Consider the following 18,969-nt stretch of genomic DNA (forward strand, 5'->3'; position numbering starts at 1 on the left):
AGGTATGTAGTACAAAAGTTAATTAGGTACAGTTCAAGTTATGGTATTGCAAAGAAACTGTGGGTTCATACAGAATATTTTCACAACTACTAACAGATAGTAGGGGCTCAAAAAATGTAGGCTATTTTTTTAAAGTTTTTTTTAGGGTTTATTTATTTTTGAGACAAAGACAGAACATGAATGGGGGAGGGTCAGAGAGAGGGAGACACAGAATCCAAAGCAGGCTCTAGGCTCTGAGCTGTCAGCACAGAGCCCGACACAGGGCTTGAACTCATGGACCGTGAGGTCATGACCTGAGCCGAAGTCGGCCGCTTAACCGACAGAGCCACCCAGGCACCCCCAAAAAATGTTGGCTATTTTTATGTTTGGAGATATTCAACTTGATTGAAAGAAAGTATCCAGGAGATGAGAGCATTCCTTTTTTTGGCTTCCAGAAGCCAACTTACTTTATTTATTATATCAGAATCCCTGTATATACTGTTTGTTGTTTATCTAAGATTTCATACAACACAACATATACATTTCAAAAAATATTTCTTTTTTTAAAAACTTTTTTTAATGTTTATTTTTGAGAGAGATTGAGTGTGAGTGGGGGACGGGCAGAGAGAGGGAGACACAATCTGAAGCAGGCTCCAGGCTCTGAGCTGTCAGCACAGAGCCTGACATGTGATTGAACTCACGGACCGTGAGATCATGACCTGAGCTGAAGTCAGCCACTTAACCAAATGAACCATCCAGGCACCTCTCAAAAAATATTTCTTGACTGCCTACCACATAAAGTAAGTGATGGGTGCAATACACTTAAAAGGCAATGAATTTAAATAAGATGGATCATTGCTAGATTTGTTTATATACAAATTCTATATCCTCACATAATTGTTCATTTCCTGTTTTCTGCTTCTCTATTAGATGTGGCCTTAGTTTTCTTTATTTTTTAACCAATCTTCATAAGCTCTTTCTATAATATAGATACTATCTCTTATAAATGTTTACCTGGTGAAATAATTAATTTCAGGTTGAATTCATTATAAAGAAATGCAATTGATCATTGCAGGCTATTCATGATAAGATTCTGCAGTTTGAGTTCAACATGTCAACTTTCCAGAATACCACAGCTATGTCCATCATTTTCCTACTAACTGATGTTTCTGGGTTGGAAGTCTTCCACACCTGGATCTCCATTCCTTTCTGCTTTCTCTACATAACCACCCTCTCGGGAAACAGCCTGATTCTCTTTGCCATTGTCACTCAGCCCAGCCTCCACGAACCCATGTATTATTTCCTCTCCATGCTGCCCACCACTGACCTCGGCCTGTCCATATCTACCCTGGTCACCATGTTGGGTATATTCTGGTTTGATGCCAGGGAGATCAGCTTTAATGCCTGCCTGTCACAGATGTTTTTCATTCAACTTTACATTGTCATGGAGTCCTCAGTGCTGTTGGCCATGGCCTTTGATCGTTTTGTGGCCATCTCTAATCCTCTTAGATATGCTTCTATCTTAACTGAGCTTAAAATAGCACAGATTGGAATAGCAATCATCACCAGGGGGCACTAATCCAGACTCCTATGGTGTTGCTTCTTAAACGATTGCCCTTTTGCCACAGCCATGTGCTCCACCACTCCTACTGCTTCTACCCTGACGTGATGAAGCTCTCGTGCACAGACACCAGGATCAATAGCGCAGTGGGGTTCACAGCCCTGATCACCACTGCTGGGGTAGACTCGGTCTTCATTATTTTTTCTAACTTGTTAATCGTTAAGACTGTCCTCAGCATTGCATCTTTGAAAGAGAGGAAGAAAGCCTTCAGCACATGTATCTCCCATATTGGGGCTGTTGCTGTATTCTATATTCCATTGATTAGTCTGTCCTTTGTTCACAGATTTGGGAAATGGGCCCCACCTTATGTACATATCCTGGTTGCCAATACCTACCTGTTAATCCCCCTGTGCTGAACCCCATCATCTACAGTGTGAAGACCAAACAGATATGCAGAGCTGTGCTGAAAGTTCTCCATCCCAGTGTAACAAAAGAACAGATGGGTTTTTCAATGTTTTCTATTCTTTGTTATTGTATAGATGAGTAAAATGCCACTGATAGAAGTTAAAATGCTGAGACTCGTGCTTGGGATAACAACATCCCAAAAGATCACTTTAGTTTTAAATAAGAAGACCATGGGCTAAGAGAGAAATTTAGGCTAAAATTATCTACCTATTATTTCCTCAGCCACAATGATATTAAAATTTGTTCATTTAAGATGAAAGATGTTCAATTACTGAGATAACCAGAATGACCCAGTTTGGATTTCAAATGTGGAGTTGTTTTTTTTGTTTGCTTTAAAGAAGGAGGTGGGAGGGGCGCCTGGGTGGCTTGGTCGGTTAAGCATCCGACTTCAGCTCAGGTCACGATCTCGCGGTCCGTGAGTTCGAGCCCCGCGTCGGGCTCTGTGCCGACAGCTCAGAGCCTGGAGCCTGTTTCGGATTCTGTGTCTCCCTCTCTCTGTGACCCTCCCCCGTTCATGCTCTGTCTCTCTCTGTCTCAAAAATAAATAAACGTTAAAAAAAAAAAATTAAAAAAAAAAAAAATAAAAAAAAAATAAAGAAGGAGGTGGGAGAGGCGCCTGGGTGGCTCAGTCGGTTAAGTGTCTGACTTCAGCTCAGGTCGTGATCTCGCGGTCCGTGAGTTCGAGCCCCACATCGGGCTCTGTGCTGACAGCTCAGAGCCTGGAGCCTGTTTCAGATTCTGTGTCTCCATCTCTGTGACCCTCCCCCACTCATGCTCTGTCTCTCTCTGTCTCAAAAATAAATAAACATTAAAAAAAAATAAGAAGGTGGGAATAAAAAGTGTGTTAACAATAGCTTGTTACTGAATTTTATTATCTAAATCTGGCACATAAAATTGGCATTGCCCATGGTTATGGAATCATTCCAAATATTTTACTTTTTCTCTGCCTCTGACTTCCATAACCTTTAATATAATAGCTAGTATTATCATCAATACATGTTTTATTGCTTTGTCAGTAACCTGAACTTTTTGGTCAGATATTCTTACTTTCCCCTAGATCTTCAGGAAATATTTATAGCACAAACATCCTATGAAAAATAACTCTTCTTACTTCAACTTCAGTCTGTATGGTTTTTTCAGAAGTACTAATGTCATGCTTAACGCTTAATAAATCTGTTTTTGTTTTTAGCAAATATAATCTCAAGAGTACCAGGAACCAGATGCAGAGATATTTTAATCTGTTTGGATTTGTGATGCTATGTTTGGGCTTTCTCTTCAAGAAAGATTAAAGTGGGTATGTTAATCATGTTCTGGATAGGAAGACAGAAGTTATACCAGTGGTTAACACTGGGAGTATTTAATCCAAGATAAACAAGTATAGGCGGACTGAAGGCACAAAGGGAATACAGAAATAATAGAGATAGTAACTGCAGGGTATCACTTCCACCTTTATGTCTGTGGGAACAAAGATAGGAGTTTGAAGTATTGAAAACTTAGAAGCATGGTGAAGGTCTTCCCCGACCTGACACTCAGACCCCTTATGTAAAGGTGCTGTCCTGTTGATCGTAGTACCTCAGGAGCCAAGAGAACAGACCACATAGATCCAAGACTCACACCCCTGTGAAGAGGCACTTCATAGCTGTAGCTCATGCTTCAGGAGCACAGAGGAGGACCCCTCATGGACCTGAGACTCAGACCCCTGAGACGCACCCCACTGATGTCTGGTTCTGTTTCTTCTGAGGAAGCGTGATGAGATTTTGCTGGGAGTATTGGGAAGAAATAAAACTAGAAGGAAGAACCAGTGATATTGGCGTTGTTGTGTGGCATTGACAGGAATCACAAGCAAACATGCTGGGATACTCATCCTTTTAGTAGCTTCCAGTTTCCTTCTATCATATTCCAATTAACAGAACATAGCAGGGAACCAGCTGGCAAATGATAATTGTGTTTCATGATTCCCACCCTTATTATCAAAGCAGAGTATAAAGAATTGTAGTTATATTTATTTTTTTAATTTCTATTTATTTATTTAATTTTTATTTTTTTTCAATATGAAGTTTATTGTCAAATTGGTTTCCATACAACACCCAGTGCTCATCCCAAAAGGTGGCCTCCTCAATACCCATCACCCACCCTTCCCTCCCTCCCATCCCCCATCAACCCTCAGTTTGTTCTCAGTTTTTAAGAGTCTCTTATGCTTTGGCTCTCTCCCACTCTAACCTTTTGTTTTCTTCCCCTCCCCCATGGGTTTCTGTTAAGTTTCTCAGGATCCACATAAGAGTGAAAACATATGGTATCTGTCTTTCTCTGTATGGCTTATTTCACTTAGCATCACACTCTCCAGTTCCATCCATGTTGCTACAAAGGGCCATATTTCATTCTTTCTCATTGCCATGTAGTACTCCATTGTGTATATAAACCACAATTTCTTTATCCATTCATCAGTTGATGGACATTTAGGCTCTTTCCATAATTTGGCTATTGTTGAGAGTGCTGCTATAAACATTGGGGTACAAGTGCCCCTATGCATCAGTACTCCTGTATCCCTTGGGTAAATTCCTAGCAGTGCTATTGCTGGGTCATAGGGTAGGTCTATTTTTGATTTTCTGAGGAACCTCCACACTATTTTCCAGAGTGGCTGTACCAATTTGCATTCCCACCAACAGTGCAAGAGGGTTCCCATTTCTCCACATCCTCACCAGCATCTATAGTCTCCTGATTTGTTCATTTTGGCCTCTCTGACTGGTGTGAGGTGGTGTCTGAGTGTGGTTTTGATTTGTTTTCCCCTGATGAGGAGCGATGTTGAGCATCTTTTCATGTGCCTGTTGGCCATCCAGATGTCTTCTTCAGAGAAGTGTCTATTCATGTTTTCTGCCCATTTCTTCACTGGGTTATTTGTTTTTCAGGTGTGGAGTTTGGTGAGCTCTTTATAGATTTTGGATACTAGCCCTTTGTCCGATATGTCATCTGCAAATATCTTTTCCCATTCCGTTGGTTGCCTTTTAGTTTTGTTGGTTGTTTCCTTTGCTGTGCAGAAGCTTTTTATCTTCATTAGGTCCCAGTAGTTCATTCTTGCTATTAATTCCCTTGCCTTTGGGGATGTGTCGAGTAAGAAATTGCTGCGGCTGAGGTCAGAGAGGTCTTTTCCTGCTTTCTCCTCTAGGGTTTTGATGGTTTCCTGTCTCACATTCAGGTCCTTTATCCATTTTGAGTTTATTTTTGTGAGTGGTGTGAGAAAGTGGTCTAGTTTTATTCTTCTGCATGTTGCTGTCCAGTTCTCCCAGCACCATTTGTTAAAGAGACTGTGTTTTTTCCATTGGATGTTCTTTCCTGCTTTGTCAAAGCTTAGTTGGCCATACGTTTGTGGGTCTAGTTCTGGGGTTTCTATTCTATCCCATTGGTCTATGTGTCTGTTTTTGTGCCAATACCGTGCTGTCTTGATGATGACAGCTTTGTAGTAGAGGCTAAAGTCTGGGATTGTGATTCCTCCTGCTTTGGTCTTCTTTTTCAAAATTACTTTGGCTATTCGGGGCCTTTTGTGGTTGCATACGAATTTTAGGATTGCTTGTTCTAGTTTTGAGAAGAATGCTGGTGCAATTTTGATTGGGATTGCATTGAATGTGTAGATAGCTTTGGGTAGTATTGACATTTTAACAATATTTATTCTTCCAACCCATGAGCACGGAATGTTTTTCCATTCCTTTATACCTTCTTCAATTTCCTTCATAAACTTTCTATAGTTTTCAGCATACAGATCTTTTACATCTTTGGTTAGATTTATTCCTAGGTATTTTATGCTTCTTGGTGCAATTGTGAATGGGATCAGTTTCTATATTTGTCTTTCTGTTGCTTCATTATTAGTGTATAAGAATGCAACTGATTTCTGTACATTGATTTTGTATCCTGCAACTTTGCTGAATTCATGTATCAGTTCTAGCAGACGTTTGGTGGAGTCTATCAGATTTTCCATGTATAATATGTCATCTGCAAAAAGTGAAGCTTAACTTCATCCTTGCCAATTTTGATGCCTTTGATTTGCTTTTGTTGTCTGATTGCTGATGCTAGCACTTCCAACACTATGTTAAACAACAGCAGTGAGAGTGGACATCCCTGTCGTGTTCCTAATCTCAGGGAAAAAGCTCTCAGTTTTTCCCCATTGAGGATGATGTTAGCTGTGGCCTTTTCTTTTTTTTTTTTTTTTTTTTTTTTTTCAACATTTTTTATTTATTTTTGGGACAGAGAGAGACAGAGCATGAACGGGGGAGGGGCAGAGAGAGAGGGAGACACAGAATCGGAAACAGGCTCCAGGCTCCGAGCCATCAGCCCAGAGCCCGACGCGGGGCTCGAACTCACGGACCGCGAGATCGTGACCTGGCTGAAGTCGGACGCTTAACCGACTGCGCCACCCAGGCGCCCCATCTGCTGTGGCCTTTTCATAAATGGCTTTTATGGTGTTTAAGTATGTTCCTTCTATCCTGACTTTCTCGAGGGTTTTTATTAAGAAACGTTGCTGAATTTTGTCAAAGGCCTTTTCTGCATCGATTGACAGGATCATATGGTTCTTATCTTTTCTTTTATTAATGTGATGTATCACGTTGATTGATTTGTGAATGTTGAACCAGCCCTGCATCCCAGGAATGAATCCCACTTGATCATGGTGAATAATTCTTTTTATATGCTGCTGAATTCGATTTGCTAGTATCTTATTGAGAATTTTTGCATCCATATTCATCAGGGATATTGGCCTGTAGTTCTCTTTTTTTTACTGGGTCTCTGTCTGGTTTAGGAATCAAAGTAATACTGGCTTCATAGAATGAGTCTGGAAGTTTTCCTTCCCTTTGTATTTTTTGGAATATCTTGAGAAGGATAGGTATTATCTCTGCTTTAAACGTCTGGTAGAACTCCCCTGGGAAGCCATCTGGTCCTGGACTCTTATTTGTTGGGAGATTTTTGATGACTGATTCAATTTCTTCACTGGTTATGGGTCTGTTCAAGCTTTCTATTTCCTCCTGATTGAGTTTTGGAAGTGTGTGGGTGTTTAGGAATTTGTTCATTTCTTCCAGGTTGTCCAGTTTGTTGGCATATAATTTTTCATAGTATTCCCTGATAATTGTTTGTATCTCTGAGGGATTGGTTGTAATAATTCCATTTTCATTCATGATTTTATCTATTTGGGTCATCTCCCTTTTCTTTTTGAGAAGCCTGGCTAGAGGTTTATCAATTTTGTTTATTTTCTCAAAAAACCAAGTCTTGGTTTCATTGATTGGCTCTACAGTTTTTTTTAGAATCTATATTGTCTATTTCTGCTCTAATCTTTATTATTTCTCTTCTTCTTCTGGGTTTGGGGTATCTTTGCTGTTCTGATTCTATTTCCTTTAGGTGTTTTGTTAGATTTTGTATTTAGGATTTTTCTTGTTTCTTGAGATAGGCCTGGATTGCAATGTATTTTCCTCTCAGGACTGCCTTCACTGCATCCCAAAGCGTTTGGATTGTTGTATTTTCATTTTAGTTTGTTTCCATATATTTTTAAATTTCTTCTCTAATTGCCTGGTTGACCAATTCATTCTTTAATAGGGTGTTCTTTAACTTCCATGCTTTTGGAAGTTTTCCAGACTTTTTCCTGTGGTTGATTTCAAGCTTCATAGCATTGTGGTCTGAAAGTGTGCATGGTATGATCTCAATTCTTGTATACTTATGAAGGGCTGTTTTGTGACCCAGTATGTGATCTATGCTGGAGAATATTCTGTGTGTACTGGAGAAGAAAGTATATTCTGTTGCTTTGGGATGCAGAGTTCTAAATATATCTGTCAGGTCCACCTGATCCAATGTATCATTCAGGGCCCTCGTTTCTTTATTGGCCGTGTGTCTAGATGATCTATCCATTTCTGTAAGTGGGGTGTTAAAGTCCCCTGCAATTACCACATTCTTATCAATAAGGTTGCTTGTGTTTGTGAGTAATTGTTTTATATATTTGGGGGCTCCTGTATTCGGCACATAGAAATATATAATTGTTAGCTCTTCCTGATGGATAGACCCTGTAATTATTATATAATGCCCTTCTTCATCTCTTTTTACAGCCTTTAATTTAAAGTCTAGTTGATCTAAGTATGACTACTCCAGCTTTCTTTTGACTTCCAGTGGCATGATAAATAGTTCTCCATCCCCTCACTCTCAATCTGAAGGTGTCCTCAGGTCTAAAATGAGTCTCTTGTAGACAGCAAATAGATGGGTCTTGTTTTTTTATCCATTCTGATACCCTATGTCTTTTGGTTGGTGCATTTAGTTCATTTACGTCCAGTGTTATTATAGAAAGATATGAGTTTAGAGTCATTGTGATGTCTGTAGGTTTTATGCTCGTAGCGATGTCTCTGGTACTTTGTCTCACAGGATCTCCCTTAGGATCTCTTGTAGGGCTGGCTTAGTGGTGACGAATTCCTTCAGTTTTTGTTTGTTTGGGAAGACCTTTATCTCTCCCTCTCTTCTAAATGACAGACTGGCTGGATAAAGGGTTCTCGGCTGCATATTTTTCTGTTCATCACATTGAAGATCTCCTGCCATTCCTTTCTGGCCTGCCAAGTTTCAGTGGAAAGATCGGTCACGAGTCTTATAGGTCTCCCTTTATATGTTAGAGCGTGTTTATCCCCAGCTGCTTTCAGAATTTTCTCTTTATCCTTGTATTTTGCCAGTTTCACTATGATATGTCGTGCAGAAGGTCGATTCAAGTTACGTCTGAAGGGAGTTCTCTGTGTCTCTTGGATTTCAATGCCTTTTTCCTTCCCCAGGTCTGGGAAGTTCTCAGCTATGATTTCGTCAAGTACATCTTCAGCACCTTTCCCTCTTTCTTCCTCCTCTGGAATACCAATTATGCATAGATTATTTCTCTTTAGTGCATCACTTAGTTCTCTAATTTTCCCCTCATACTCCTGCATTTTTTTTATCTCTTTTTTTCTCAGCTTCCTCTTTTTCCATAATTTTATCTTCTAGTTCACCTATTCTCTCCTCTGCCTCTTCAGTCCAAGCCATGGTTGTTTCCATTTTATTTTGCAGCTCGTTTATAGCATTTTTTATCTCCTCCTGACTGTTCCTTAGTCTCTTGATCTCTGTAGCAATAGATTCTCTGCTGTCCTCTATACTGTTTTCAAGCCCAGCGATTAATTTTATGACTATTATTCTAAATTCACTTTCTGTTATATTGTTTAAATCCTTTTCAATCAGTTCTTTAGCTGTTATTTCCTGGAGATTCTTTTGAGGGGAATGCTTCCATTGCGTCATTTTGGATAGTCCCTGGAGTGGTGCAGGACTCGGGGCACTTTCCCTGTGCTGTCTTGAATACCTTGCATTGGTGGGTGGGGCCGCAGTCAGACCTGATGTCTGCCCCCAGCCCACCACTGGGGCCACAGTCAGACTGGTGTGTGCCTTCTCTTCCCCTCTCCTAAGGGCTGGATTCACTGTGGGGTGGCGTGGCGCATCTGGGCTACTTGCACACTGCCAGGCTTGTGGTGCTGGGGATCTGGCATATTAGCTGGGGTGGATTGCAAGGTGCGGGGGGGGGGGGGGGGAGGGGGGGGAGGGGCAGGCTCAGCTCGCTTTTCCTTCGGAGATCCGCTTCGGGAGGGGCCCTGCGGCACCGGGAGGGAGTCAGACCCGCCGCCAGAGGGATGGATCCGCAGAAGCACAGCCTTGGGTGTTTGGCAGTGCAAGCACATTCCCTGGCAGGAACTGGTTCCCTTTGGGATTTTGGCTGGGGGATGGGCGAGGGAGATGGCGCTGGCGAGCGCCTTTCTTCCCTGCCAAGCTGAGCTCTGTTGTCCAGGGCTCAACAACTCTCCCTCCCGTTGTCCTCCAGCCCTCTTGTTCTCTGAGCAGAGCTGTTAGCTTATAACCTTCCCGATGTGAAGTCCCGCTTGCTGTCAGAACACACTCCATCTGGCCGCTCTGCTTTTGTAAGCGAGACTCGGGGACTATGCTTGGCCGGCGGGCCGCCCCTCCATCCTGGCTCCCTCCTGCCAGTCCGTGTAGCCCGCACTGCCTCGCCGCCCTTCCTACCCTCTTCTGTGGGCCTCTCATCTGCGCTTGGCTCTGGAGACTCCATTCTGCTAGTCTTCTGGCGGTTTTCTGGGTTATTTAGGCAGGTGTAGGTGGAACCTAAGTGATCAGCAGGACGCACAGTGAGCCCAGCGTCCTCCTACACTGCCATCTTCCCAGGATCTCCTCAAGAATTGTGGTTTTAGAGCTAAGATACAGTATTATTCATAGCCAGCACAGTGAGGTAATATGCATATAATACTGTTAGGTTTGATATAGCCATTACAGGGGTTTTCTTAGTTGCTGTAATCTGGACTGTTGATCATGACAACAGTATCTAGTAACTATAGTAAGTGCTTCCATGGTTCACCACATACTTCTGCATATAATCTTCTGAAATGTAGCTAGTTGGCATACAGGAAACATTGGACTTGAACTATTTATTAGACCAAATGGACCTATCTGATGTATAAACAATTTTTTTTTCCAACAGCATCAAAATACATTTTCTTCTGAAAGACAGGGAACATTTTCTGAGATCAATCATATGTTAGGTCACAAAACAAATCTTAACAAAATTACCTGTTAGCCTTGTTAGGGATTCTGAGGCAACTCAGATCTTTTGCATGGATGCTTCTGCTCAAATATTTTGGTTCCTTTGGGAGGGAAGTGATTTTTAAGATTGTATGCTTTCTTGGGGTGCCTGGGTGGCTTAGTCGGTTAAGCCTCTGACTAGTGATTTTGGCTCAGATCATGATCTCACCATTCCTGAGGTCAAACCTCATGTCTCTCTGAGTCTGGCAACTCAGAGCCTGCTTGGGATTTGCTTTCTCCCTCCCTTTCTGCCCTCCCTCACTTGCATGTGCTCTCTCCCTCTCTCTCTCAAAAAACAAATAAATAAACATAAAAAAAGATTGTATGCCTTCTCTATTTTCTCAACATTTGTCTTTTTGCCTTCTTCAATTTTTAAGTAGACTCCTTGTTCAACATGGGGCTAGAACTTACAACCCTGAGACCAACTGTGGCATGTTCCACCAAATGAAACATCCAAGAGCCCCAAGATTGTATGACTTCTCTTGATCCTGCAGAGGTAGGCTGGGTACTGCAAGCCTCTCATTTGCTTTCTCTAGGATGGTGCTTCTAGTTCAATTTTTTGTGCTTTCTCCCAATCCCACAGAGATCATCCAGCTTTCTGCATGTGCTTACTGGTCATCTGCAAAAACTCATACTCTCTACCCATGGGGATGCATACAGGGAGCTAGTCACATAAGGTGTTTGGTGAGGTGTGTGAAGTATTGAGAGTGCCCATAGGTCAGTAAGGGGTCTGAGATGAGACATCCCCACTGATTTGTGAGAAGGTCTCCTGATGGAGTCCACAAAGTGGTTAATAGGATCTGTATCCCTTCTAGGAGTTCCAAACCCTGGCTGCAGTGCTCCCAGCCTCTCCCTGTCCCTAAGTCATGCAGATCACATCACTGTTCTGTGTGGGTTGAGAAATACATGGGCCTCTTTGGCAGTATCCTACAAAGATGGAGAAGCTGGGTGCTCCCTCACTATCCTTTTACTTTCCCCTGTGGAAGATGGCATCTCTCTTGGCACTGAGTTGTGCCATCATGGGGTAGTGTGATGCAGATAAGGTGAAATTGTTTCTATCTTCTCCAATGAATCTGTTTCCAGATTTTTGGCTCCAATGATGTGCAGGAACTTCTCCACTGGACTCCTGGAGTCTTACAAATGTCTGTGGATGATTATCAATATCGGTTCTTTGGAGAGAAGGTGATAGAATCCACTATTGTGCTCACATTCATTGTCTTAATCCAGGGCTATGATGTCTCTCCAGACCACTCTCATAATAGTCTGAAGAGACCTGGAGCAGTAGGATATCCCATAGAGCATCACATTGTCCATTATAGCGATGAAATGATGAAACTGTGCTAGTCATGTGGGATGGACAAGACATACATTCCAGAGGGTGGCTGGCAAGCCTACAAAGATGCAGAGGTCCACCACATCAGTACAACTTTAGCGGCCCAGTGTTCTGGGATACGCTATGATGTTTCCTTCACCACAAAGGGAGAGCACTGTGTCTTGCTCCCCAAGCATAAGAAGGATATACAATGTCCACTTTGGGTTCTAGAGGCATGCACCCTGACTCTGCTTCTCTCTCCATCTCTTTCCACACATAATTAGGTGCAGCCTAGCTGACACTGAACTTTTCTTGACTATCAAGAAGATCCTCAGACATTTATATGTATTTTCTATTAGAGCGTTAGCTTATTTGTATATATTCCTTTTGAATGGAGATGAAATATCTAAGTATTCATGGGCCTAAGGACCATGGCTGGTTAAGAAATGAGGCTGTGGTCCGGCCTTACCCTAACATATGCAGACAGATGTCAGTGGCTTTGCTCTCTCTTCCCCGCCCCACACATTTATGTTTCTGGGGCATAAGAGAAGATATGCTACGTGTATAACTCTAATGTGAAGACATTTCTTTTTTTTTAATGTTTATTCATTTTTGAGAGACAGAGAGAGACAGAGCATGAATGGGGAAAGGGCAGAGAGAGAGGGAGACACAGGATCTGAAGCAGGCTCCAGGATCTGAGCTGTCAGCACAGAGCCCAATGTGGCGCTTGAACGCACGAACTGCGAGATCATGACCTGAGCCGGAGTCAGTCGCTCAACCAACTGAGCCACCCAGGCACCCCTAATGTGAGGACATTTCAAAAAAATATTCTGGATTTAATATTCTATTACTAAATCTAATGTGTGTGTGTGTGTGTGTGCGTGTGTGTGTAGTGTAGTTTGTGTATACATGTGACTATTTTCTGTCAACTCATAACCATCTGAAATAATGCCTTTAAGGATTTTTCACTGTGTAGTCTTCTATGAATTGAATATTTTCTGTTCATATTTTCATGGGTATAGTTTATCTACTATAGGCTGGTCGCCTCCAGTATTAAGAGGAAGGGACGATATATCCTGTCATGGGAAGGGAGGGATAATACATGACTACCTCTTCATCTGGACACATGGATTCTCTGTTTCTCCTGGATGTTGCCTCAGAGTTAAAAAGTACACACCTGCCTCAGTGGCAGAACTAATCATATTTATTTTTTCTACCCTTAGGCAAATTACTTTGTGTCCTAAAATATGGCACAAAGAGGGCCAGATTGGGGCTAGTGGGACAGTAGTAAAATGACTGAATATTTCAATGTAATTCTTTAATCAAACACTCCAGAGATTGGGGCATTCTTTAGAATAGACTTCCTGTATTCTCTTACACATATTTTGAGCTGTGGTTTCATCTTTCAGTGTCATTTTATCTTTGTTCTATCTTTCATGGATTCCTGAAATTTACAGATCACTTAGATCACTGATTATACTTCTATTTATATACCAGTGTTGCTATTAATTTCATCTTTATTCAAACATATTTTCTCCTTTTTCTAGGTGAGAGTAGTTTGGACACGTGTGCTCTCTCCAGCTTCCTTATGCAATCTCCAATCTTCTTTCTTTCTTTTTTTTTTTTTAAATTTTTTTAACGTTTATTTATTTTTGAGACAGAGAGAGACAGAGCATGAACGGGGGAGAGGCAGAGAGAGAGGGAGACACAGAATCGGAAGCAGGCTCCAGGCTCTGAGCCATCAGCCCAGAGCCCAACGTGGGGCTTGAACTCACGGACCGCGAGATCGTGACCTGAGCTGAAGTCGGACACTTAACCGACTGAGTCACCCAGGCGCCCCATTTTCTTTCCTTTTTTTTAAACATTACAGTTTTACTGATAAAAATTCACATACAGTACGACCTATTCATTTAATATGTAAAGGTTTAATGATTTTTAGTGCATTCTCAGAGTTTTGCCATTATCATCACAGTAAATTTTAGATCATTTTTATAATTCACAAATGGAACACCCTACCTACAGTCTTATCTCAGTACCTTCCATCCCACCCAGCCTAATGCAACCACTAATCTACTTCTGTCTCTGTAAATTTGCCTGTTTGAGACCTTTCATATATACTGAATCATATGATGTGTAGCCTTTGTTACTGACTCTTTTCAATTAGCATAATATTTTTTTATTTCAAGTTTTTATTTAAACTCTAGTTAGTTCACACTATATAGACTGTATGTTAGCTAAGCTAACTTGACAAAAAGTTATATTTAAAAAAAAAGCAATAGCCAAATTATGGAAAGAGCCCAAATGTCCATAGACTGTTGAATGGATAAAGAAGAGGTGATGTATATATACAATGGAATATTACTCAGCCATCAAAAAGAATGAAATCTTACCATTTGCAACAATATGGATGGACCTAAGGTGTACTATGCTAAGCAAAATAAGTCAATCAGAGAAAGACAAATATCATATGATTTCATTCACATGTGGAATTTAAGAAACAAAGTGGATCATAAGGGAAGGGAAGGGAAAATAAAATAAAAAGAGAGAGAGAGGCAAACCCATAAGAGACTCTTAAATAAAGAAAACAAACTGAGGGTTGCTGGAGGGGTGTTGGGTGGGAGGATGGGCTAAATGGGTGATGGGCATTAAGGAGGCCACTTGTTGTGATGAGCACTGTATGTTATATGTAAGTGATGAATCACTAAATTTTCCTGAAATCATTATTACAATATATGTTAATTAACTTGTATTTAAATAAAATTAAAAAATTAAAAAAAAAGACAATGGTCAAGAAATGTGAGGATTTATTTTTGTATCCTCAATTCTATTCCGTGGATCTATATGTCTATCCTATGCCAGTACTACATTGTGTATATTATTATAGTCATGTAGTGAAATTAGAAATTGTTAAGTGTAAATCCCCCAATTTTGTTCTTTTTCGAGATGGTTTTGGCTATTTGGTGCTTCAAATTTCCATATGTATTTTGGGACTAGCTTGTCAGTTTAAGCAAAGAAATTTGAATTTTGATAGGTATTATATTACATTATATATTAATTTGAGAGTATAGCCTTAGTAACCATATTAAGTAGTCAATCCATAAACATAGCATATCTTTCCATTTATTTAGGACTTCTTTTACTTCTTTGAGCAGTGTTTCTGTGTACAATGTTCTCAGTGTGCAAGTCTTACCCCTCCTTGGGTAAATTTATTTCCATGTATATTTATTGTTTTTGATGCTATTGTAAATGGAACTTTTTCTTAATTTCAGTTTTGGATTGTTCATTGCTAGTGTATAAAAATACAATTACTTTTTTAGATTTTGATCTTGTATTCTGTAACTTTGCATAAGTCACTTATTATTAGTTTTAATAGTTTTTAATAGGTTTCTTAGGATCTTCTATACAAAAAAATCAGATCATCTACAAATAGAAATAGTTTTACTTCCTCCTTTATAATCCAGATAGATTTTATTTTATTGCCTTTTCAAACTGACCTGGCTAGAATTTCCAATAGAATGTTGAATAAATTCGTGAGAATGGACATCCTTGTTTTGTTCATCATTTTAGGGTAAAGCATTCAGTCTGTCACCATTAAGTATAATGTTACTTGAACTTTTCACAGATATCTATTTATCAATTGAGAAAGTAACTTTTCTTCCTAATTTTTGAGTGCTTTTACCATAAATGGATGTTCAATTTTGTCAAAAGTTTTTCCTGCATCTATTCATATATTGAGATGATCATTTTGTTTTTGTCTGTTATTCTATTGTTTTAGTATAAGTATATGTATATTTTTTTCTTTTTTCCCCCCAACTTTAAATAAACCTTGAATTTCTGGGATGAATCCCCCTTGGTTATAGTATATAATCTTTTCTATATGTTGCTGAATTTGGTTTGATAATATGTTATTGAGGATATTTGCATCTCTATTCACAAGATATGTTGGTTTTTAATATTCTTTCCTGTGATGTCTTTGATTTTGACATCAGGGTAAAATGGCACCAATAGAATGAGTTGGATGTGTTCTCTCCTCTTCCATTTTCTGAAAGAATTTTTGAAAAATTAACATTAATTTTTCTTTAGGTGTTTGGTTAATTAACCAGTGAATTCATCTAGATCTGGGTTTTTCTTCTTTGGAAATTTAAAAATTACTGACTCATGATTATCAAAGAACCAACTTTTGGTTTTGTTGATTTTATATATTGTTTTTTAATTCTCTATTTAATTAATTTCCACTAGCTTAATCATTATTATTTTCTTCTTTTTGCTTTTAATTTTTTAACGTTTATTTATTTTTTAGAGAGATAGAGTGCAAGCAGGGAGGGGCAGAGAGTGAGGTAGACACAGAATCTGAAGCAGGCTCCAGGCTCTGAGCTGTCAGAACAGAGCCAGATGCAGGGTTTGAACTTACAAACCACGAGATCATTGCCTGAGCCAAAGTCAGACGCTTAACTGACTGGGCCACCCAGGCACCCATCTTCTTTTTGCTTGATTTAAGGTCAGTTTGCTCTTTTCCCCAGCATTTTAAAGTGTATGGTTAGGTAATTGATTTGAGATACTTTCTAAAGACATGACATACCAAAATTGTGAGGTGAGGCTAAAGATTGCTTAGAGGAAAATTTATAGCCATAATGCCTACATTGAAAAAGAAAGTAGGCATTATGGCTATAAATTTTCCTCTAAGCAATCTTTAGCTTCACCTCACAATTTTGGTATGTCATGTCTTTATTTTCATTCATCTCAAAGTACTTTCTAAATCCTTTCGTGATTTCTTTTTTGGCCCATTATTTTTAGGAGTATATTGTTTAATTTTCTAGTATTTGTGAATCTACAAATTTTTGTTACTCATTTATAATTTAATTCCATTGTGGCCCATTTCTCTTGGAGTTAATCCCCTGATTTGCATGCATAGATAGGCAGGATAGAATATGGCCTATTCAGTTTGCCTCTCTTGTCCTGAATCCTGTTCCTTATAATAGAGCTAGGGAAAGAGTGATTGAGGCCCCAGTATTCTCTGGCTGCCATGCCTGGGATAGAGCTTCTGCAGTATGACTATGGCTGAGTGCATGAAGACAGCCACTGACCTCTTGACTGCATTCACCTGGAATTTAGCTTCCACAGTTGGAGCTGAGGTGAAAAGAATGAGGAATATGGTGGTCTGCCCTTTCCAGGAGATATCGTAGCCTTAGACTGACAACTGGTGAAGATGGGGGTGGGGCTGGGGCTGGGGAAGGAAGCCCTATGTCCTTAGCTACACGGAGTGGAGCTATCAATATGCTGTACTGTGGGGGAAGGGAGGGGCAAATGCTGGCTCCTATTCAAGGGCCACAGACTCCCACTGTTCTTACAGTAATTTAATAGATTTTCTTGAACAGTTCTTCTGCTGTATGCACTTAGGGCAATTTTCAGAGAATTTAAATGTTTATACCCATGTCTATATATAATTTTCATGATTTATGGTTGTTTCCCTGGGGAAACTATCCACAGATTTCCTCATGTTACCATTCTTCCCTTTTTTTTTTTTTTTTTGTAATAGGCTTCCTGCCCAGTGTGCAGCCCAGTGCTGGGCTTGATCTTTCTGCTATTCTGAAAATTGATCTTTCCAGTTCTTTTGTTTATAGTTTTTTAAAAAAATGTTTGTTTGTTTGTTTGTTTGTTTGTTTGTTTATGTATTTATTTATTGAGAGAAAACATGAGTTGGGGGGGGCAGAGAGAAAGGGAGAGAGAGAGAGACCCAAGCAGGCTCCAAGCTCTGTGTGGAACCCCACAGGAGGCTCGATCCCACCACTGTGAGATCATGACTTGAGCCAAAGTCAAGAGTCAGAGGCTTAACTGACTGAGCCACCCAGGTACCCCTTGACTTTACAGTTTGAAGAGCACATTTTGATGGTATCTTGATCTTCCCAGCTTGGAAAATAGCAACAACATTGCTAAGAATATATTATTCTTACACATTCTATTAATCATTTTGCTTACATATTGTCACATATCACATAGTACATCAGATTTTGATTGGTTGCTTTATATCTACATATTTCAGTAATTATGATAATATCTTGTTGTTTGTCTCTGCCACCCTATCATATTGTGCAGTGTCTGGCAATAGGAGACACCCAGTAAATGAAAGAATGAATCAATGGTGGTTAAATTATATATAAGAATAATAGATAGGGGTGCATGGGTGGCTCAGTCAGTTAAGCGTTGGACTCTTGATTTCAGCTGAGGTCATGATCTCATGGTTTGTGAGATCAAGCCCCATGTTGGGCTCTGTGCTGATGGTGTGGAGCCTGCTTGAAATTCTCTCTCTCTCTCTCTCTCTCTCTGCCCCTCTCCTGCTCGTACTCTCTCTCTCTCTCTCTCTCTCACACAAAATAAATAGATAAACATTTTTTAAAAATATAAAAAAAGGATAATAGCAGGGTTTAATTGAAGATTAAGCAAAACTTAATAACTTTTTATTATGTATACTTTAAAAAAACAAAATGAGACAGAAAGATATGTTACAGTTTTAAGTATAATTTTGGAGGCAAATAATGGGCAAAGTATTCATGTTACCTATTTTCATTCATGCTTTCAGAAATTTATATTAATATATATAATACCCAGGTGCACCTGGATGGCTCAGTTGGTTGAGCATCTGACTCTTCATTTTGGCTCAGGTCATGATCTCATGGTTCATGAGTTTGAGCCCCATATCAGGCTCGGTGCTGAGAGTGTGGAGCATGCTTGGGATTCTCTCTCTCTCTCTCTCTCTCTCTCTCTCTCTCTCTCTCTTTCTCTCTCTCTCTCCCTCTCCCTCCCCCTCCTCTCAGAATAAATAAATAAACATATACATATATATATATCCCATAATATTAGGATATTATTAGGGTATTATATTATATTATACCCATAATATTAAGATATTTTATTGCTTATTTTTAAAGAGTAGATTAGTAATAGTTCTATTGAAGATAAAAAATAAATTTCTGTCAAATTGCATCTCCTACCCATCTTACCCAACTTTCTAGTTTTTTTGGTTTCAGGTCACTAA

General features: G+C 39.8%; 1 protein-coding gene across 1 annotated transcript; it reads left to right on the forward strand.

Annotated features, from left to right (window-relative positions):
• The first annotated feature begins 1,090 nt into the window (after positions 1-1,090).
• Positions 1,091-2,087, forward strand: LOC122201202 (olfactory receptor 51F2-like). Its single transcript, XM_042907129.1, is given in 3 exon segments — positions 1,091-1,547; positions 1,550-1,939; positions 1,942-2,087. Coding segments are annotated over 3 exon segments (993 nt in total).
• The last annotated feature ends 16,882 nt before the right edge of the window (positions 2,088-18,969 follow it).

Source organism: Panthera leo, chromosome D1 (assembly GCF_018350215.1).
Source record: "Panthera leo isolate Ple1 chromosome D1, P.leo_Ple1_pat1.1, whole genome shotgun sequence".
Classification (NCBI taxonomy): domain Eukaryota; kingdom Metazoa; phylum Chordata; class Mammalia; order Carnivora; family Felidae; genus Panthera; species Panthera leo.